This window comes from Sphaeramia orbicularis, chromosome 5 (genome assembly GCF_902148855.1).
Source record: "Sphaeramia orbicularis chromosome 5, fSphaOr1.1, whole genome shotgun sequence".
NCBI lineage: Eukaryota > Metazoa > Chordata > Actinopteri > Kurtiformes > Apogonidae > Sphaeramia > Sphaeramia orbicularis.
The window spans coordinates 26,425,970-26,449,273 of record NC_043961.1 but is presented as its reverse complement, the minus strand read 5'-3'; the positions used below and the strand labels follow the sequence as shown (position 1 = coordinate 26,449,273).

The 23,304-nt window shown below is 38.3% G+C and overlaps 1 protein-coding gene across 5 annotated transcripts in view; it reads right to left on the bottom strand.

Moving 5' to 3' along the window:
* Positions 1-23,304, bottom strand: part of tfeb (transcription factor EB) — a 35,060-nt gene that overhangs the window by 4,475 nt on the left and 7,281 nt on the right. Inside the window, exons 1-8 of one of the 5 annotated variants that reach the window (XM_030135042.1) lie at positions 20,379-20,666; positions 17,929-18,018; positions 9,831-9,935; positions 9,265-9,438; positions 6,803-6,901; positions 6,503-6,691; positions 5,740-5,829; positions 387-504 (exon numbers count right to left, since the gene is read on the bottom strand). In XM_030135042.1, the coding sequence (XP_029990902.1) occupies positions 387-504; positions 5,740-5,829; positions 6,503-6,691; positions 6,803-6,901; positions 9,265-9,438; positions 9,831-9,860 (700 nt within the window). In that variant the 5' untranslated portion in view covers positions 9,861-9,935; positions 17,929-18,018; positions 20,379-20,666. Of the gene's footprint in view, positions 1-386; positions 505-5,739; positions 5,830-6,502; positions 6,692-6,802; positions 6,902-9,264; positions 9,439-9,830; positions 9,936-17,928; positions 18,019-20,378; positions 20,668-23,304 lie in introns of those variants that run through there. The other 4 variants (XM_030135043.1, XM_030135040.1, XM_030135041.1 and 1 more) reach the window with 4 other exon arrangements.

Genomic DNA, 23,304 nt, shown 5'->3' with positions numbered 1-23,304 from the left:
TATGAGCAAAACTATTACGAGAAAGTCTGGAAGATACTATTAAAGAAGAATGGGAGAAGTTGTCACCCGAATATTTGAGGAACACTTGCGCAAGTTTCAGGAAGTGTGTGAAGGCAGTTATTGAGAAAGAAGGAGGACACATAGAATAAAAACATTTTCTATTATGTCAATTTTCTTGTGGCAAATAAATTCTCATGACTTTCATTAAACTAATTGGTCATACACTGTCTTTCAATCCCTGCCTCAAAATATTGTAAATTTTGCTTCCCCACCCTGTACACTGGAGAGGAAGCACCAATATCTTTTGTAATTTTCTTTGATATTATTTTTAAGCTACTGCAGCCAACATCTGCTGCAAAAACTGTACAAAACTTTGATTCTCGCACCTGACAGTTCTCGTTTGATGGTCAGGTTGGCAGGACAGGAGTTACTGGTCATAGCAATAGCTGGTCCTTTCATCCCAGGACCCGTGTACACATCCAGGTGACTGCTCGACAAGGGGAGCTGAGGAGGACAGATGGATTTATAAAGACATGCACACAACCAATGCAAGATTCAGCCCACCAAAGTTAATGTGGCCTCATGGTGTCGAAATTAGAGAAAGCAGGAGGGAAAACCCAATTAACCCATTTGCTGTTATAGGATTGCAGTTATGTCATTTGTGAACTTAACGTATGTTTGAGCAGAGAAAGAAATCCAAAATGTATACGTTTTTACCTCCGCCAGGAGGTACTGTGATCGCTTTGCTTTGTGTGTTTGCGTGCGTACGTGTTTGTTTGTTTGTTTGTTAGCAAGATAACTCAAAAAGTTATGGGCGGATTTCATGAAATTTTCAGGAAATGTTGATACTGACACAAGGAAGAAATGATTAAATTTTGGTGGTGATCGGGGTTGGGGGGGGGCACTGATCTGCCTTGGCAGAGTGCTTTTCTTGTTTGTTCATGTAATCACTGAACTGAACTGAAAAGCACTGAAATGAGCTCTCATTTCTCATTTCAATGAGCTTTCATGAGCTCCACTGATAAAGAATAAAATCCTACATTTTGCAGTGTTTCACATAAAATAAATCCAAAATAGCTTCTAAAAGAAGAAGAGTGAAAGTCAAAATGAACTGAAAAAACAGCAACTCGTCAAACCAGTGTTAAATCATTTCACAGTTTCCTCGCTGACTCATTTACAGCTGCAAATCTTTATAAAGTTGGTGTTCAATTTTAGTGTGTCGTAAACAGCAAATAGCAGGAGATAATGCAATAATATCACACCTGAGAATAACCTGCCAACCACACAGCAATGATTGACTATCATCCTGTATATCTTATCTCTCTTTATGACTTGATTCTCTCATCTGCCTCCTCCAGCTCTCAAACACTTGTGGAGCCCTTTTTCTCACTCTTGCCCTTTAGACATTGTGCAACACCTATGTTTTAGTTTTGTATGGACTCCTACAAAAGACATGATTTCCTTTTAATTGTATAGTTTAATGAGTACGATGGACTTGTTAACAATCGTATCCCGTTGCCTGAAGTGAGGGCAAATGTGAGGCTGCTAATGAGGCCTGAAAGATAAAGAACTCAAAGGAAGAGATACCTTATCTGCTGGCTACTGTGTGAGCTGTGAGATCAAACACGCTGACACATAAATACATACACACAGCTCTTCAGAGGTTCACTTCAATATAAATTACATGCTCTGTTTAACATTTCACGAAAGATCTGAAGAGTGCAGAGCTGAAGTGTATTATTCACAATTATTTTGTTATGTTTTAGGGTTGTGCTAATTGGACAAAAAAATTAAAAGGTCCTTCATTCACAGCTGATTCATGTTGCTACTGTACGGTAAGGAGTTTGTGTGGATAATCTCATCTTAACTTGTCTGGTATCTTGATTATTCTAGACTTCACGGAAAAAAGGAAACATAAATAGTCCAAAAATTAAGTAGTGTATCAGGATACTTGATAAAGGCAAATTGCAGCTAAAATAACAATAGTTTGTTTTAGTTTTCAGCAGACAGTATAAGAGTCAAAACCTCGCTTTCATTCTGTCTCCATTAATGTCCTTCAGTGTCTTGGCTGAGGAGCCCACCCCCCTCCATGTCCCACTCTAATAAGGACACATGTTACTTGATTGAACATGTAAGAGTAACTGAGAGTCAGACTGGTTCAGTGTAAGCATTTATTCATGTGCAGACAACTTTTGTTTTTCTATCTTTGACAGAAAAAAACATCAATATATAATATAATCCCTCACCACTTACCCAAACCTCAACCCTTACAACTAAATGATACTTAATCTAAAGATGAGATCTAACTCTAAAAAAGCCACTTCAAATTATAAAGACAGACCAAATCGCCCTCACAGTGACAGTTAAAAACCAAATAGGAAAACAGACAGACACACAAAGATAAATGTTCTTTATCTCAAGTCAAACTGTTCACTTGTGCCTGGTATTCAGTGGTGTTCCCGGCTTTTACTAAACTTTGAAATTCCAAGAATTCCATGGAATTTGCCATTTTAATCCTCATCAGGATTAGCAGATGAGTTTCACTTTGGTCAGACAGTTGGGAATAAAACTGGAATTTTCAGCTTCACTGTATTGTAAAACAAAAAAAGAGCCTTTTCTTCATACAGTTATCTCCTTATCCGCTGTGATAATACCGTCTGAAAATGCAGCATCGACACAATGCTGTGTATTTTGAGCTTGTTATTTTTCCAGCCTCACTGCTCAACATTGGGGTTAATCAATCACGTAATCTAATCAATCAACATGATAAAGGATTGTATGTGCACACAATGGCATACATGTAAGCACACTCACACTGATTAAACTAATCAACCAGAGAGGTCATCCTATTAGATAACTCTATGGAGGGAGTGGTAGACGACCACCTAATGTGTCTGAATCTATATTAATCAAAACTTGTCAACTGCATCATGGACCCCTAACTTGAAGCTTTTAACAACTCAAACCTATTCACAATCCTGACTCCAGACCACCATTACAATAATTCACACACACACACAAACTAACTTGCCTCATGTAACTGCCCCTGCTGTCACTCATTTTATAATCAGAGACCCGAGGCTGCAAGTTACAGCTACAGCTGCATCAAAGTGTGCTGCACTCTGACAACGGAAACCAACAACCAAATCCCACAGATCCAAACCACACCTCGCAAACAATCTTATACCCATGAGCACTTCCATGTCTTACCAGCTGAATCTGTTCTCCTTCGATAACTTCCACAATGGCAAACGTCTTACTCATCTCCTTCATCATCCACTCCTTCTTTCTTTAGGCCGGGGCTCTTTTTCCTCTTCTATCAGGCATAAGCAGCACACACACCGCTCTTTCTCACTTTGCCGTTCCTGTCCTGAGAGACTGACCTCAGCAACACTGCTCCTGTCTTTCTTCTACCTCCCGTCTCCACCACACAGAAGTGAACTTTCCCCCAACTGGACTTTCAGCCTGTTTTCTCCTCGCACAAATTGCCCTCATCTCCCCCTCTTCCCTCCTCCCTTGCTTCCCTCCCACCCTCTGTCTCCACACCGCCTTCCTCCAAATGTCTTGTAAACAAGTTGAACTCTAACTACTGGCAGTTTAATTGTTAATTTTCTGAGTCTGTTGGCTCAAGCACAAAGCGCAGTATAGTCTTCCTCTGATATGTCTCTCCTACAGTTTTTAGCCACAGTCTGACATGGTTTAGGATGGAATTTTTACTGCTTAAATCAATTATACCATTAAGCTAATCTGTGTGTAGTATCAGTTTGTGTGCATGCAAAATTACAAAACCTGCTCACTCCTATATAAGCATGCAGTAGCAGACTGATAACAAAGTTTAACACAAACTACAGCAGTTTCCCTGCAACACTAACCTTTTGTTCTCTTTGCACAGACACAATTACAAACTTTATTAAGATTAAGGACACAAACAAATGCAGTGACAAAGACAAAAAGAAAAACTGCATGAAAAGCAGGAGCAGTGATTACAGGAACTACTGAAAAGCCAACTTCTCAGTACTGATGACTTGGCATATCCAGCTGTCTGACTCATTTAGGGCAGACTAGGCCTAAAATAACCCCTAAAGCGTTTCTGCACATTCACTGGGAATTCTTATGTGGCATTTCAATACGATATGTTCCAGGTATATGAATCATGTGAACATATACAAGATATCACTATGGTATTGATGTGATACATGAATCAGTCAGAGACTGCAGGCCCATGTTCGTTTACATCATATCCACCATGCTGAATAATTCCACCTTATTGTGAATATGCAAAAACATATGCTAAAATCTACACAGTGATGTGCAAAAGTCTTATGCCACATGTTTTTGCAAGGTTGAAATGAGCAAACATATTTATTTCTCATTCTATTTTCTTCATATACAAGAAAATACACAAAATGTGCACGAAGACACATAAAAAACTGTACTAAATGAGTTGTAAATTTAAAGTCTCTAATTATTATGACCTCAGACCTCATGACAAGGAGTAGCACAAACAGAAACATCTGACGTGTGTTGAATGAAACCTGGTATAAAACATCGCAAAATACAAAAGTTATAAAGACATGTTAAGTGCAAAGGGAGGTCACACTAAATACAACCATTTTGGTTCATAGAGGCTGTTTTTTCCCTGAAACTATTGTTTACACTGTTGTACATACTGGCCATGAAACCAGATGGTATCTTAATACAGAAACTGAGACTTATATGTGTGGTCATTATAACTTTACTAAACAAACTAATATCAGCCTAGGACTTTTGCACAGAGCTGTATATGTTGGAAATCAGTTCCATAAACTGTAATGCATACTCTCAGGGTCTGGATACAAGTTATTACCAATTATTTTGAAGTTACTTGAAGGAGACCATATCACTATCAATACTGTTAGAACTATGAACATCCGTCCATAAAAAGGGAGACTTAAAAGTAAAATATAGCTCTTGGGTGCAGATCAGCGAAAAATGGATTCTGTTGATAGATACTGGTGAGCAGCATGTTTATGATTTTTTTCCACTACCTTCATTTGAGGGAAAATAATAAAAATGTCCAAAAGTGTACCCCATCTCCCAATGCTGAATAATTCTAGATGTGTGTCATCTTCGGGGAGAACCATGATATGGTAGAGAAGTTCTTCATATGTAAAATTTCAAGTCAAACTGTGCAGTAAATTTTGGATTACAGGTGTAGACAGACAGGAACATATGTAGACAGACCCAGGCTCTTGCAGGAGCAAGCAAAATTTGGCCATTAAATAGGGAATTTATGTCTACTTATAAAAAAAAGGTGTGATTATTTTCTCTTGAAAATGATGACATGAGTCCAAAAAAAAGCTAATTTTAGGCAGATACTATTTTCTGTCTTCTTTCAGGACCAAAACATGATCTTTTCATTAACTGGCAGTATCTGAACAGTAAGTTCTGTGACAAACCCATTCATCCTATATAAACCTCCTCTCCATGCAGACCTGTGTTACAACAATATGTACTCTGTGTGCTTGTGGTTGTAAACAGCTGAAAAAAGTGCTATATGGCTTTTACTCCCTGAGCAAATAGACACACCATTATTTTTAATGCATGTTGCTTTTTGTCCTGTGAAAGAGATAAGGCTGCTGAAAGAGGTCTTGAAATCTCCCAAATCTTTTATAATATTCTTTAAGATTATGATTATACCAGAAGTAGAAATTAAGTAGACGAATATGAGGTACATTAGTCAGAAAAATGGGTACTTACTGTGTTTGGCATCTGGATGGGGTCAATATATGCCTGGATATCATCATAATTTGACTGCATGCTGATAATGTCATCAATGACCTCATCCATCTGTAGAGAAGACGGTAAAAGAGTGTTAAGACTGCAACCAAACTGCATTGTAATGTTTAGCAGGAGTGACATTAAAAACACTCACTAATCATATATTTATCAAAGAGTCTGCGACCTGACATGTGGGCCTGCAGGTACATATCTCAATCAAGAAAAGACTCATGTGTGACGGGACACGTAAGACTGTTTTGACAAAGACAGACTAAAAAAAAGAGATGCAGATAGCTGGAGGACTGATGGTCAAAGTCTGGTAAGTTCAAAAGGGCTGTGACATTCTCTGTCACTTGTTAAGTTGTAATTACTGTTGCAAGGCCATAATGGAGCATTTAAATTCCAATGATAGCAAGTGTGAGTTATTGTCAGTTAGTCAATACCTTCATCCACACACTGACTGTACGCACGACACATTAACACCCGTACGGTCACGCATGCTGCTCTAGCTTACCAAAGACCAATTAAATCATTATGGTGCTTTCATAAAATGTGGTGATAATGTCACTTTGAGTGTAATATTTAATCCTCATAATTTTATATAGGACTATAATTAAGTCATATTTAGAGATATTTGCTCAATCTTATACTTATAAACTGTGCTACTAGAAGACATGACCTGGAATAAATGTTTATCGGTTTATGTTTATGTGCTTGTCGGTTTAAGTTTGCGGGTGTCTACCTCTGTTTCATGGCTGGAGCCAATGTTGAGCATGGCCATGGGGCTGTTGGGGGCACTGTTGCCAGATATGAGCTGCTCAGTGCGCATGTGTGGGGAGTGGAGTGGAGGGGGTGCAGATGACGAGCCCCCTGTGGGTCCTATGGGTGTAGGAGGAGAGGGGGGTATCAACCCTGCTGTCGAATGGACCGTCTAGGACCGAAAAGAGAGAAAGAAATGCCATTTGTTTGCCTAAAGGATGGAGTAAGATGCTGTTAATGAGACTGATTTAATATGAAAAAAAGAGTTTCAGCAGAAAGATACCTGTTTGGTGGCATAGGTGGTGGACAGGTATTCCTTCACCTGTTGTCTCCGAGACTGACGGATGTGATAGTCTGTAGGATTCTCCAGGTGGGTCTGTACCTGTGTGAGGAACAGACATTGAAATGATATTATCAGTTCTAGTTCCATTACCACTTTATTAGATAAATCTTTTCAGCTGTACTTTAAAACAAAATGTCTAACAAATCTAAAACACATGGCAACAAATCAGTGCATTTAGCTGCGTAGACATGGTCAAGATGATCTACAGAAGTTCAAACAAAGCATCACAATAGAGAAGAAGGGTGATTTAAGTGACTTTTAATGTGTCATGTCAATATTTTAGAAAGTATTTCAGAAAAGAGAGGTTTTACAGAGAATGGCCCCTAAAAGAGAAAATATCTAGTAAGTGGCAGCTCTGGCAAAATGCCTTGTTGATGCCACGGGTCAGAGGAAAATGGCCAGACTGGTTCAATCTAATAGAAGGAGTAACTCAAATAACCTTGGAGGTATTCAGAAGAGCATCTCTGAACACACAACACATTGAACAGATGGGCTACAGCAGCAGAATATACACTGACAGGCCACTTTATTAGGCACACCTGGTCCTTGTGAGGTGTACCTAATATAGTGGTCTAATATAGTGGTAATTTATTATAGACACTTGCTTCAACAGAGTCTAAACAATTACACCATTACACCATTTCTCATCTCAATAGAACACTAAATAAGTATTTTGTCATGTGCAGTACAACAGTAAAGGTTGTGTAAGCATCAATCCACATTTGTACTGTATAATTTATTTAACATATAAACATTGCTACTGTTTGAAATCATTGCAATAACCGTATGTTACTTCAACAGACCACCACCAGAACCTTTACAGTCTGAAAATATACAGTAACCCTATGTGGAGCAGATTCAAATCATTGTTTATAATTGATTACAATGAACACACTGCCTGTGGAGTGTGTGCCTCAAACATACAACCCATTATCCCAGTCACACAACACAGTGATGACACCGACATTAATTTAGTAGAAATACCTACAGGAGTAAAGCCATGCTAAATCCTTTGCTCTAGCTACAAAGAGAAAAGGGCTCTTTGTAGTCGCCCTCTCTGTAGCAGAGAGCCTGGCCTTGCTCCCCAATTTTACAGAGAAGGATTCTCCTCCTCGGTTTTATAAATACCAGATGGATTAAATCAAATGAACCAGAAACAATTCGAAAAAAATACATGTTTCCATTCATTCTTGCTTGTTTGTCTTTACCCATATCTCGACAGTTGAAATAAAAACAGATGATTGGCTGTCAGCTTTAAATGTGGCTTGATCTCATGAGCCAGAATATTTTTATTGAGTCATAATTGCTTAATTTATCTGGCCATGCCCTGTCAGTGCGGATCAAGTCCAAAGAAAAACAGCACAGGAGGAATGAAAAGCCCGGCGGGATTGACGGACAGACAGCTGTTGCAACAGCCACACAAACTTACCTTATCTACAACATAAAAAGAGACACTGACAGCAGAGGTTTCATAAACATTAGACCACACACACATGCTATACATACTCAGAGAAAACTGATGATAGAGCAAAATGCCCTATAGTGGTAAAACTGTGCACTCACTGTACTGATTTAAAGATTAAAACAGCATAAGGTAGACATAATGGAGTATTGCACAAACCAATACACACACAAACACACTGTGTCAAAGATAAGGACACACACAGGCATCTTTGGAATCGGGCAAAATGTCACTTCAGCTTTATCTGTCCCTGTCTGAGTCAGACTATCTACATCGCTCCTGTCTGTGCTATCACCAAACATGTCAAACCTCTCTTATCTGCTGCCTTCCTCCCCCTCTGCTTCCCTACCTGCTCACTGCTGCTGCTGTTCCACCACCACATTTTTCTCTTGCTGCCATTTTCAAATCTCCCCATGATTTTTTTTTCCCTGTGTGGCAGAGATCATGAACCCTGACCACCCCGTCACCCCCATTCATCTTCTAGCAATGATTTCTTTCTCTTCCTCAAAAGATCAAACCACAAACCCTATCATATTTTTTCATTCATGCCCACATCCTTCAGTCCTGATAAAATACTAAAAAGGCATTCACTACAGGGACAGTTCAGGCAAACTATTAATCGAATAATCAATGAAAGGAGAATCTTTGGACAACAACTTGATTTAATTTGTAAAATTTGTTTAAAATTAATGGGTTTTTTTGCTGTTTCTAACCTTTTCTACTATATAACTAACTGCATACATAAAGCAAAAATGAATACACACATAACGCTCACACTTACATATGTGCATGCCAAAAGTTTAAAGTAACTTTTATTGTCATTTTTATTATTGCTAGGTTTTGTTAAAGAGAGAAAGAACAGAAAGAATGTGTGTTTGTTCACCTTTGTGGTGTTCTATATGTTCATTGTTTTGTATTAAGACAATCAGTACTGACTGACCTTGAGAACCTCCACGGGGACCTGCATGCTTTGGTAGTGCTGTGGAGTGCTGATGGCCGGGGTGGGTGCTGGTGTCCCAGCCATGCGCTGCTGCATGTACTGCAGGGCTGCATTCTGCTGCTGTTGGTGCTGCCGCTCACGCTGCTCCTCCTGCTGCAGCTGGTCTCGCATCAGCTGGTGACACAAATATATTGTGGTCTATAAACTGACTGAGACGTCCAGTGCCTTGCCACTTAACTTTTTCTCTTTGTTCTTCTAGGGGTGGACAAGAAGAGCTGGTAGCTTGTCTGCAGACTGGTGAATCCCATGTGTTAAATCATCCTTTAAATACATAGAGTAAACAATGTATATCCAAATAACATAGGACCAAATAGCATGGCCAGATTTATCGGTGGAAAATATGGGTGCACATAGATGACCTTCAAATAAATGGAACATCCCAAATGCTCTGGCACAGAATAAAGGACTCCTGTCCCCATGTGATCTTTGTGTGTAACTGTGATATGCATGGCTCATAAAAGCCTCCCATGCACTTTAAGTTGGACAGTGGAAAGTATGTGTTTTACCTGCATCCGCAAGCCAATGCGTGAGGCCATTGCTGGGGGGCGAGGGGGCAGGGGAGGGCGAGCCGCCGTCAGTGCACCACAGTCCAGCCCGAGAGGTAGAGGATGCTGAAAAAGGAAAAGGGACAGGTGGAAAAACAAGGTGAATAGGAGTGTGGATGTTACAGTATGTTATCTAGAAACACAAATAACAGAAGCAGAAGCAGTGTAAGCACCACTGTCTTTTCCTACAGAAGCTGTATTCAACATGTAAATAGGTCTGTAGGTCATTAAGAAGGAGAGGAGGACCAGTTTCATCTTTTCTGAACTAAACTGTAGTCTGGGCATCCCCATCTCTGTTTCAAAATAACTATAAGTGGCACAATAGGTTGACTAATGCAGGGCTATTAAACCAAGCAGCTGTGGATGTTCCATACGTGCCTGTCAGCTATTAGCTGGGTAATCAGATCATTAAAAGTCACAATAAAAATTAACCAACAGGTGCAAAATCACTCAAACAAAAGAATATTTTTGACTTTTGTTAGTGAGATTCTGATTCCGTTCTTTATTGCAATAGGAAGGGGTCCAAGCCCTTAACAGCCGTAGATGCTGATGACATTTGGATAGGACAAATTATGTGTTGTTTCATGGGTGCAGCAGACTTGAAACCTTTACCTTAATGCACCAGTTACAGAATGGCTTCACTTTTTTAATTCACTTGTTTTATCTCTGTAAGAAAACCCACTCTGTATTTTACCCCTCTTATTATACAAACAGCATCTAACAATAGCATTAGCACATAGAACACACATTTGGAGCAGTGAGCTACAATTGACGGTGCTCTAGGACCAATTCCAGATCTTCGCCAACAGGAGAATAAACCTGTTTTTATGCAGTTTAACAAACGGTTGTCCTATTTCATTTCACATGTCTAGTGGCATTCAGTGTCTCTTTTGGTCCACATCAGACCTCAAAACTCTTTCCACAAAAAAGGAAGTTGTTTAAAAAAGCTGTGTTCAGGTTATGTGATATTTCAGTGTATGAAACGCAAACATGGAGACGAGTCATATCCTGACTATATCATTTTACAGAAAACTATTTTCAAGTCAACAAAACAAGATCAGATTTTTGTATATGCACAATGAATACTCACACGGACATTTATGAACACCTATCAAATAAAATACAGAGTGACCTTTAAACAATTACCGTTTAACTTTATTTGTATATACTAAAAAATGTAATTTATATTTATATCTTTTTAATTAAATATATATTTACACTGAGCACTGATCAGTCACTGCCACTGCTTATTTCAGTTATTTCATCTAACTTCCATTGTTTTGCAAAATCATGAAAATGATCTCTATTTACCTGTATGAAAATAGTGATATGAAACAGAAATGTCATATTTCTTCATTATTGCCACAAGGATTTCCATCATGTGTGACCTGACTACGTCTTTTGAGGATGTCATTTCATTGTGCTTCTTTATCTCAAGGTACTTCACTTCTTTTAATATCTTTCTTTATCAGTAAATTTCTTTTATATTTCAGAAATTCAAAAAAAGACTTCTAGAAACTTGTAGACTTATTATGTATATTATATTTATGTTAATATGTCAAATATGCCAAGAACATTTTTTTTTGTACAGGCAAGGCAAACAGAAATTTAGCTTTTATTTATGTGATGCTGCATTTGATGCTAATAAATGGCTTTTTATTCCTTAAACATACTATATATGTATAAAGGCTTACACTATGTTAAGGCCATGAAGTGAACTGAAAATAACAATTCATTATTACAACATTTAAAATTGATGAATGTGACTGACTATGTCTCGAAAATCCCAATGCCCTTTTCGTAGTAACTACAACTAAAATGGTAAAACAGCTACCATCTCCAGTGTACCATGTGTGCATGCTGAGTGCAGTTTTGACAACATGTGTTACATCATGGTTAAGGGTACTAAGATAAAGGAAGTTTTCAGTCATAACCTCTAAAAACTGTAAAGGCTGGTATTCCTTTGATGATGGATAGGTCATGTGGGAGTCATGTGGTCTTGGTTTTTGTGGATACCCATGTGAGCAGAGGGATGATGGGGAACACCCCTAACCCTTTACACCACGTCCTCCTGTTTACCCTGAAGCACACACACACTAACAAACATGCATACAGGCAACACACGCCACGGGGACTCCCAAGATTCATAGTTCCCCTTCTGTAATGACAAGTGTTCATCCCCTGCGTGACTAAGCTTGTCTGGATTTCAATAAAAAACTGATATCTGATCCTAGACGTGGCCAGGTGTCGACTGTGACCCACTGTATTTACTGATGGTGTTTCATGACAAAACTAACACAGTGACAGGGACATCAAGGTTTAAGCAACCAATCAGAATCTGACTTCTCCGAGCTCTCATCAGAAACACTGTCTGTATATGGTCATAAAGAGAGAAAGACAGAGAGAGAGAAAAGCTCATTGTGCATGAGGTACAATAAGAAGGGCAGCTCCTATTGAGAAGGACTGAAGCCGCCTGTTGTCCGAAGTGTACATTTCAGCACCCGAGGGGGCACACTGCGCGCTTTGTGCCCATTGGATGGCCCACATGAAAAACACACACCCATGCTGCGATACACGTTGAAATACTCACATTCCTATATCCATATGAACCAGAACTCCAAGAAACTGATCATGGCTTGGTATTTGTGATAACATGGTCCAGTGGTGCACTAATAAAAGCCTTGTGATAGCAGAATATTAAATACAACTGCGTCAAATACTGTCTTTTCAAAGGGTTTATCTTTCTTTTTTACTTTTTCCTAAACATAGAAAACTGAAATGACCCTGCCGTCCGCCAGCATCTAAAACTCGCATGAATCTGTGTGAACGTTAACTGTGAGAACTCTCTCAAAACTGCACAAACTAATGTAGCCCAGTTAAGACCTGGCATCGAATATGTCAATACATTTAAATCAGCAATTGCCAGACAACCTCAAGTCATGGTAAATACATTACGTTTATGTTGTAAAACTGCCATGGGTGGGAAAAATAATAGTTCTGAACATGAAGAAAATGTAGATGAGATTTCTGTTTTTGTTAAATTGGGGGAATTGGTAATGGCTGACATTCAGGGACAAATGTGTCTGTTAAGGGACCTAAACATATTCTGACACAAACACAGGCTGCTCCTCAACCTGAGGAGATTGGATTGTATTATACTGATACTGATAAAAATGAGAAATAAATAAAAACTGTAAAAAAAACAACAACAAATAAATAAAATTTTAAAAAATGGGGAATTGGTATTGAAAACAGTATGCTTTATGAACTGATATCAAAGCCAAGGTATCAGGATCAGCACTGGTATCAACATTTAGCCCTAAAGCCTGCTTATACATGTCAGGTGACCTACGCATACATTATTTTATCTGTTTTCTATGATCAGATTCTTGTTTGGTTAACATTAAAGCTCCCGTCATACCGTTACCACTCCAAGACACACCTGATCCAACTCTGAAGATACAAATTCTTGTTAACAGGAAACACTGTCACGCTTTGATGCAACAGCTCTCATGTTGCAATGACGAAACGTTACTTAAAAGCCTAATGCTTTCGGTGAGTCACTCCCTGTTTACCATAATCACATATTTCAGTCATGCTGGGTAAGCAGAGCGACGCAGTAACATATCTCCTCTTCCTGTATTAATCAGCCAATAACAAGCCAAGAAACTGAACACAGCTCAATTTTAGTCCGATTCTCCACACAAATAACCACTCCCAAATGCGTAACATCATTGCACTAATGCCATTCACATGGATTATTGACGTACATAAGTGATTATTTTGTTAAAAAATGTTACTCCCTCTTATGTAGTTTATTTCAGTTTCACATAGTTCTCCTCACTTGCATTTATTATCAAATGTTTTTACTCAAATTACCACACAGTCACGGTTTTATAAAACATGACATGGATAAGAATATGTGACTGTAAAACAACACCACAGTATAAAAGGGATATCTTGCATGTGTCAGAGTATTAGTAAATAAAGGAAGTGCATTTACTAGTGTGTGTGCGTGTGTGTTTGCCAAAGAGTATATATAGTGGTTAAAGTGAAAAAGAACGATGGTGTGCGTGAGAATAAGCATGAATAATGGCTTAGCAGCATCACGGTCTTTAGAGGCAGGTCCCTTTCTAGTATCAGAGGAAGGAGTTTATTTCAAGGTACAGATACACAAACAAACATTTGTGCACACAGAGATGCATTGGTGGAATGTTGCACAGGGTATTTTTAGAGTCTGACAAATGGGGTGATCACATCTCAATCTCAATCTACAAACCAGAGAAGGACATGAGCTGTGCCATGCATTCAGTCACTATATACATACGCCAAAGTTTATCAGGTGCACTACAGGTCTCAGCAGTCAGTTCCTATAGATTTGGAATTTATAATGGATAGTTGTTTTTTTTTTTTTTTTTTTTTTTTTTTTACAGAATTTATAAACACACACCTTCCTTCTGCAGCTCTGAAAACAAGTGCTGATCAAGGTTGTTATGCCATACCTGTCTGAAATCACCTTGTGTGACCACCAAAAGTCTGTATCACAGAGGATATCCATCCACAGGAAAGGACAGATTTCTTTTTTTCCTCTCGGACCAATTGAATTACATAGATGCTGTTATAATTTTTGCCCAGTGTCACCAAAAAACCATAACATACTGCAACATAACACAATATATACTCAAGTTCACAACACACCATTAGCATTAAAAATCTGATATATTGCTTTAACTGACAAAACAAAGTGGGAACAAGAGCACAATGCACATAACAAAATATGACCAAATGGGAATAGGAATGTGCATTATGTCATCATGGCACAGGATGGCCCTTAAATTTGTATCTCCTATGTATGAGTTTGAATATGTATGTGTGTGAAAGGTTTAGTTTAGTGTTAGTGTAGTTTTATTTCGAGCACAAAGAATCATCAGATCACAAAGTGCTTGAAAAGGAGCGAGAAGAAGTATAATTTATAGACTCCCACCCCTTTTTACAAACTAATAATTAAATTAATTCCGCTTCCTTTGCTTTGTTAACACACTTTTTTTCCCTGTATATTTTTACAATAACACAAAACAAACATACAAACCCTTCACATACACTTTATTTGGTCACCTCACACACAATCAGATTTGCATAATCAACCGTTTTTAATATAAAGTATAATATTTATATGCACTTTAAATATTTACTTCAAATACAATGATCGATTTATGTGATAATATCTCCTAATCATGATAATTAATTACAATAGTATCTTATTTTATGCATACTTCTATGTTATAACTAGATATACACTTACTCAGATAATGTTCTATATTTTGTTATAGTGGATTTATACATCCTTTTAAATGCACAAATTAAAGAAGACATTTTTAAGTTTTGATCCAGATTATTCCACAGATGCACCCTTCTAACAGAGATAGACTGGCTTTTTATGTTTGTTCTACTCCTCATTTTCTTGTAGATTTCAGTTCCCCTTAAAGTATAACTACTTTCAGAATGCATGAAAAACTGGCATCATAATCATTAATGCAATTCCTCTAAACTCTGCACAAACTCCTGATGATGCCACATGTAACATACCACTGCCTTACTTTTCAGCGTATGAGAATTATGTATGCATCACATAGCCTCCAACTATGACTCAGACATGATACATAATGCATACATAACACACATACACACACATGTACACACACAGTGATAAGATGCAACTTCCTGCTGTCATATGGTGACACACAGCTACCAGGCAGCATGATCTCCCACATGGGCCTTCCCATTGCCTGGCATCCACTGGGGTAAGCAGGCATCTGTGACGCAGTAGAAACACACTGCAACCATTGTATGTTAAACGCTGTGATGTCACAGACCCTTCACTTCAAACACTGACAGCCAGTGGGAGGATGTCGAGCGGAGGAAGCCCAGTTCAGAGGTCAACTCTGGATTGTGCCACAGATTAGTCACAAATGTATGTGCCAACTATAACCACACAATATATAGCACAGTACATCAGTTATGACACTGTGCTGACAGCTTAGTTTTTTTTACACACATGCACAAGTGTACAATACATACACACTAATAGAAATTTACACACAAGCATATACACACTTGGGGGCAGTATGGGAACATGGCACCTGTGGTCAGAGATGTGCTGTTAATTTGTTGGTGTGTGTATTTTTGGAAATCACTGTGCAATGCTATGAAGGCCTTTTCAACAGCCAACACTAAATGTGGGATGTGAAGACACACAAATACACTGAGCTGCCTTCTAATAACAAAGAATGCACATTCACACATATGCAGCTGGAGCTGAACAGTGAAACTCAAACATAATTTACAGTCATGGTTGTTATATATAGTATTAAAAGGGATGCTCTCCTAAAATCTCACAACAGCTGTGTTGTCAAGAGAATTTCAAGCAAACTTTTGGAAAGTCTTAAAAATGAAAATGCTAATTATGTGCATTTCAACAAACTGGTTTAGGGCCCAATCCATTAGGCTGTATTGTGTTGTGAGCAGGCGGTGCTGTAGGTTAAGTTACACATAGCTGTGATAAACAGAGTGGATGAAGCAGAGCATTCTGTTGTTGTTTCTTCATCTTAAATAGCTGTGATGTCTTTTTTCAGAGATGAGAAAGAGGAATAATCTGGTTTCCTGACCAGTGCACACACAACTTGTTGTGCTAGACATGTAATTGCACTTTACCTGAGTATCTGGAAATACACAGCAAATGATTATCTGTCACATGACCTTAATGTTTGCTACTTCTGAATTTATTCAAAAAAGGTTGATTTTATTTCCTCTGTGTACATTAATATCTGGGCAACAATAACAAAAAAATTAAACCTGTGAAAAAAATTCAGGAGGTTTTCAAAATTTTTTGCTGTTTCCGAAATTTTCCACAGCACCATTTAAAAATGCGCATTAATTACATTTATGGAAATGCTTCTAATGAATGATCATTTCTTAACAGCACTGTGCTGGGTAGGTCAGGCTCCAACACACAAATGTATTAAAAGTACTGCTACTGTTAATGTTTTAACCCTTTTCAAACTCATAAATCAGAGGCATTTAATTCAGATTATTTATGTAAAAAGTTTTATTTTGTGGTCTTTCCAGAGTCAGTGATCCAGCATTTATTTTTGGTAGTTTTTATTACTGATACATTTATTGTTAATAAGAGCTTTGTCCAAATAAACAACACAAAGGTCCTACATATGATACCACTGTGTTCACCTTACATCAACCTGTCCATCACTACACATTCACACACCAACACAGATACACGCCCTTTCCACATTAAGCTATCTGTCTGCCTGCCTGCTCTAATGACTAAAATAACCCCCCTGCTCTCTGTTCTCCTTTTCAGGAACACACTGTTCCCCTGAGCCCGGTGTGTTTTATGTTTTGTTTGTTAACATGTGTACAGGCACGGGTACATGTAGGTGACAATATTTGAGAGGGACGCTCTGTTAGCTTGAGTCGACTCTTTCAGCACATGTAAAAAGACACATAGTGTCAAAATCACCCCGCACATACTGAACGAGTAAAGTTAGTAGGATTATGTGACAAGGCTGGCATGGCAAGTATGGGGTCCTTACCCCTTCCTCTTTGGTCTCACACATACATAAACAGCTGTATCCCTTAGCGACAGAACACTCCGAACTGTTCGGTGTGGAAACGCAGACAGAGAGACTGGCAGCGCGGCCAACAGACAGATCATTTTCAAACATTAAACACTGGTATTCTGTTGAGGGAACCAATGCCACTTTTAGCAAGAAAAACTTCCCTGTTACCACCTCACATCTGTAAGGCTTACAACTGACAGTGGGGATTATGTTACAGCACACAGGGCTGTGTAGGATGCACGCTGCTAGGGATGACGCTACCTTAGGATGCTACTAATAATGATTTACTTCAGCCCTCTTAGTCAGAAAAGTCCTTGTAAAACATGGAGAAGATGCACAACCATTTCAAGTGTGAAGGCCTCCTGTAACAAATACAGAGAAGCACATCAGCACGCACAGTAAGACACTTGAAGACATAAAATTACCTGTTAGAGAGGAAAATGATCACAAAGGCGAAGAGGTTCTCCTTATGCTTCTGACTACATGTCTGGAAACTGGAGGAAATGGATGGAAATCTGCAGGGATTGAGCGTGATGAAAGAAACAAACAAACAAAAGAGAACAGAAATGAAGATGATTCATTAGTTATAAAATGTTAAACTGCACAAGTGAAGAGATTAAATAGTTATAACACATAATGTGCCTCTGTGATAGATGTGAAAATGCAGCAGAGGAGGCAGTGAAGTGGTGAGCAGCAGGTGTGCAACACACACTCACAAACATCAAAACTAAGAAAAGTGAAGACTTTCCACAGCGGAAGCAAGAAGAAGCAATAGACCGTGGTTAAACTTGGTGAGTGTGTGCGTGTGTGCGTGTGTGTGTACATACGTGTAAAAGATGCTTTGAAAATGTAAATATATTAAAAGGTCTATGCAGGCTATAATTAACGGTTTTATTATACTTTAATTCTGATTCTGTTGCAAGAAACACTAATGATTCAGTGAGCAGTTCTCATTTTATCTTCAGTAATATGGATGATTCATGATTTAAATTTTTTTTTGTCATCATCAACACAAAACAAAACATGTTTTCTTTACTAAAACTGTTTGTTATATATATGTAATATCAATGAAGTTGTGAGTATACAATATTAGTTAAAGAATGAAAATATTAATATAAAAACACAGATGAACGATGACTTAAACATAACATTGAATCCATTATAACAAATTGATTCAGTGATGTTGAGCAATAAAAAGACTTAAACTAAATTTACTGAACTGATTAAATATATTGCTCAGCCCTCACTGCTTCTCACATGTACCTTTTAACCCTGTTTTTTAAGTGATGAGAGTCGTGACTGATGGAGTTATTCACAACAAGCATCTTCCACCTCCTGTTGCACATTTTATCATGGATGGAGTTAGTGTTAGTCAGTGTCCTTGGACTGTTGTCAGCTGTAGGTGGACAGAAGCTTCACTGTGATTTACAGACAGTGAGGAACTGCCCTCTATGTTGAAAAATTCTTTGACGTGAATTACAATCATTATGCAATTTTCTGTTCTGTAACCAACTTTTGAAGGTCAGTGAAATGAATCACGGTAACTCCTGTTCAATGTGTGAATCACAAAGCTTATCACCTTCTAAATAGAGTCTAAAAATAGCTACACAGATCAAATAGAGAAGATAGATGTGAAAATAGTGAGGACAACACGAAGTTATCAGCCATATCTAATCAAAGCACCACACACCAAGGACAACAGAGCTGCATCATCGATAATAACCACAATGCATCACTTCCCTTTTTACTCCATTGGTTTTCACAACTCCTACTTTTGTCAGTGGTGCAACTTCCTGTGCAGGCAACCCAGGGAACGAACAGAAGCTGTTTTTGTACCACATTTCCTTTAACTGAGGGCATTGTAACCAGGTGATAGTAGAACTCATGTACAAGTCCACAATAAATAACAATTAAAAAAAAACCTTAAAGTGAACTTGTCTTGTATGATGTCAGTAAAGCTGTTCCGTGTCTAACCAAACTGGTTAGACATGAGCAAAATCACTACAGAAGTCCTACGCAGAATATGTGGTGACACAAACACATATTCACATTCTGATCTAGAGATACTGTACACCCAACAAGTTAGAGTGCAGGTGTAGAGCTGGTTTCTTATCATCTAGGGTAGGAGTGGTCCAAACACACCACAACTAAACTATGTGGCCTCAGTTTAGCCTTTTCATTTCTTGCACACATTTTTGCTCAAAAATAAAATAGTCAAATTTATCTTCTTCACTGGCAGACAGTCTATATTTGTCAGTGTTTGTTTCACTTCAATATTTACAACCACTGCTAAATAATGCTACTTAATTCCTAAAATACAACACATGACAATCAGTTTAATGTGTGTAAACTCTGGCTTCTGTTGCATAAGCTGATTGATTTCATGAAGTTTTTTTTAATAGTGGTCTCATGTTGTGAATTTCAGATATAGATATATAATGGGTTTTATTTAACTTCATGTTATGTTTAATTATGATGTTTTGTATGTTCTACTTGTGTCTATTTCATGTGAAGCAATCAATCAATTAATCAATCACATTTTATTTATGCAGTACCAGATCATAGCAAAAGTTATCTCATGACACTTTACATATACATATAAACATTTGTGTATATAATCTTTTTTCTTTTTCTAAAGCTGCATTTGTACAAGGAAGTTGCCATACATATAGTTTATTATCATAACCTCAGGTTTACAGGGAATTGCACATAGATACTTAGTGCGCACAAACACACTGTATTACAATTCACTCAGTTTCATTTCTAATTCAACAGCAAATCAGCATGTACTGAGAACTGACAATGATGCCAACCTGATAAAAAAAAATAAACGGATTTTCAAGTAATGCAGCCTTTATAAACTCAAGGTTCTTACCAGCAACTCTCCAGCTATCCCAAAGACAACATAGTGTATCCAAGTGAAATCTGCGATCGTTGGCTGGGCCCGACCAACTGCTGTATACATATGCCGGTTCACTGGATGTGACACCACTCTTCCTCCACCAGCCGAGTTACATTAGGGTGAGTAACTGTCACTATTAGTCACTATTCCTGCCTCCGTCTCTCTAACCAGCAGCTCTGCCTCTATTTGTCCTCCTCCTCTTCCTCCACTCCGCCTCTTCCCCTAAATTAGTCTGAATGCTGTAGTCTGGTTCAACAACAAGGAGAGCCCTGTGTCCACTAAACTCATCTCTCACTTCTTCTCTGTTTCTTTCTCATGTGGAACTCCTCCTCCTTCAGCCCAGCCTCCTTCCTAGAGCAAAGCGCAGCATATGCACAACACCAACACATGTGTGTGCCTGCAAACACACAACCCGTTGACGCAAGTCATCTGCCAGATCATTGTGAATGTGAGAAACAGGAGGCAGTGAATAAGCAAATTTACTTCTTTAATTACACTCATGCACTGACCCCCTGCCACACACACACAAATATGCACATAAACCTGCCTGGTTAGATGATTAAATAAAAAAACAACAACAACTACACAATCATCATATCATAGGTTAACTGAATGATCACCTACTTTTGCTTTACCATAATAAAATGTAGTGTTTCTATGCTATAAATAGTTTTTTTATTACTGAATGTGCATCATTAATGGCTGATTTAATGTGTAATAGTAAAAAATGGTCCTTGTTGAAAGGTGAACCCACACAGTGATTGAATGACAACAGACAGCTAATAACAAACAATGCAAATCACTAAACAGCTTTCAAGGATATCACTGAGAATCGCAAATGCCTTCTGACATACTGCATAGTAGAAGATCAAGGTCAAAAATGAAACTAGCATAACATTTAAGAGGTGAGAGTTACATTATGAGTTACATAGTAAATCATAAGTCAATGAGGCCTTACAGTGACCTAGAAAACTCTAAATCTTTGCAATGGTCACAATAGCTGTACTCCAGTTATAGCTAATCATAAACACCGGTGTGAGCCCTGAAAGAGATTTGTTTACAAGAAACAGTGATCTTGAACCACTTCTGCTTCTCCTAACTCCATACTTGTGCATTCACTCTGACAAGCACACAGATTAATATCATACGCCAACAAACTCCAACAACATATGGAACAACAAAGCAAGCACCTGGATGTCAAATATTTGCAGGTAGAACCATTCAAGGAGCCTCCTAGTAGTGAATTTGTGCAGAAACACATTGTAATGTCACTCTGTATCATGTTAAGCGGGGTACACACATAAGGATTTTCTAAATCTGGAGGGATTTTTTATCTGTTACAGACCCCACGCATTAAGATAAAAAATCAGGCACTGAACAGTTTTGATCGTACTGTGTGTGGTGTGCTCTAGTAATCTCAACACACCACACACATAACCATTCTGTCCCACCACTGATCTAGATTCTAGTCCTCCAAGCCAGAAATCTTGCTTAATCAAACGTGATCTAACAAAACTGAAGAAGAAACATAACAACACCTGGAACACGCAACATGGAAGAGGACATGCAAGAGAGGCGAATGATGGTGTTATTGGGATTATTTTTGACCATTAACACCTGCTTCATTGTTCCGCAGTCAGCTCACTTCTTGATTGGCTACATTCTGTTTCACGTCACAATTCACATGAACATTTTTGGTTGTTAATATTGAACAAGTTTAATATTTATGATTGTTGGCCCTGACCCGTTTCGGAGCCGATTGTCAGGACAAATTCACTCTTAACACACCTCAGACCATAGGATAATCATATAAGACATAAGATAAAATGGCATTTGCCGTCCTTGGCCGGGAAGGGGGAAAATCGGGACAAAAACAGCCCGATTATCTCTATGTGTGTACCCTGCTTTAGGCTACTGAATATGTACATGCTGTTAATGTAGACACTTGTTTTTCACAACAGACACACCAAAAATTTAAGAGGACAAAACCTGAAAAAGGTCAGTCAAGTGACAACATCATAAGCTCAACTCACCAAACCACAACAAACCTTGATTAAAATGAGGAACTTAATATGCATTTGCTTTGGTGAAGTAAAATGCAGGTCACTGACATAATTATGACATAAGCAAGACCATATGCAAGAAGGTTAAGTGGTAAATAATAAGTTTATCGGGCTTTTATTTATGTGGATCATGAAAATCTGCAGTGCTATATTGTCCAAGTTTTTAAATATGATACTTTTTGTTTATTTTACTTGACCTTTATTTAACCATGAAAAATGACTCACTGAGATTAAGTATCTATTTATATGACTTGAAAAGTAAACTAACCACACAGTTGCCACTAAAAACCGACACTAGTCATTCTGAGGATAGCTGACATCTAGCTGTGGCTTTATTTGTGAGTGGATAAAATGATTTCTGTTATAAATCATGTTTCAGTCAGACGTTTGTGATACATTTATTGCGAGTATTGACATTGTGATGACAACGAAAATATGATTTATCAGTCAGCCCGAGAGTCTGACAATTATTTCTATACACTATTCATACTCCTCGATCTCATGTCTCTGAATGTAGGAACACAAACATCGGTATCAAAGTGCCACTCGGCTAGTTGTGCCTATCACAACAGAGGAGAACACTGGCCGGCGTGGTTCAGCAGTACCCGTCTGACAAGCATGCCTTGTTTGTACACAAAGCATTCACCAGTGGGCCAGCTCCACTTCTCATAGTGCCTGCAGTGTATTTACTGGGTTATTTTGGTCCTGGGGCAGGACCCCTCCAGGCCCTCGGCTTATTGGTCAGGAAAGCAGCGTTCCTGTCAAGTCTGGCCAATCATAAGGGATTCATGTAGGAGGGGAAATCATTGACCAAGACAGCCTTGTACTCTTTTAAC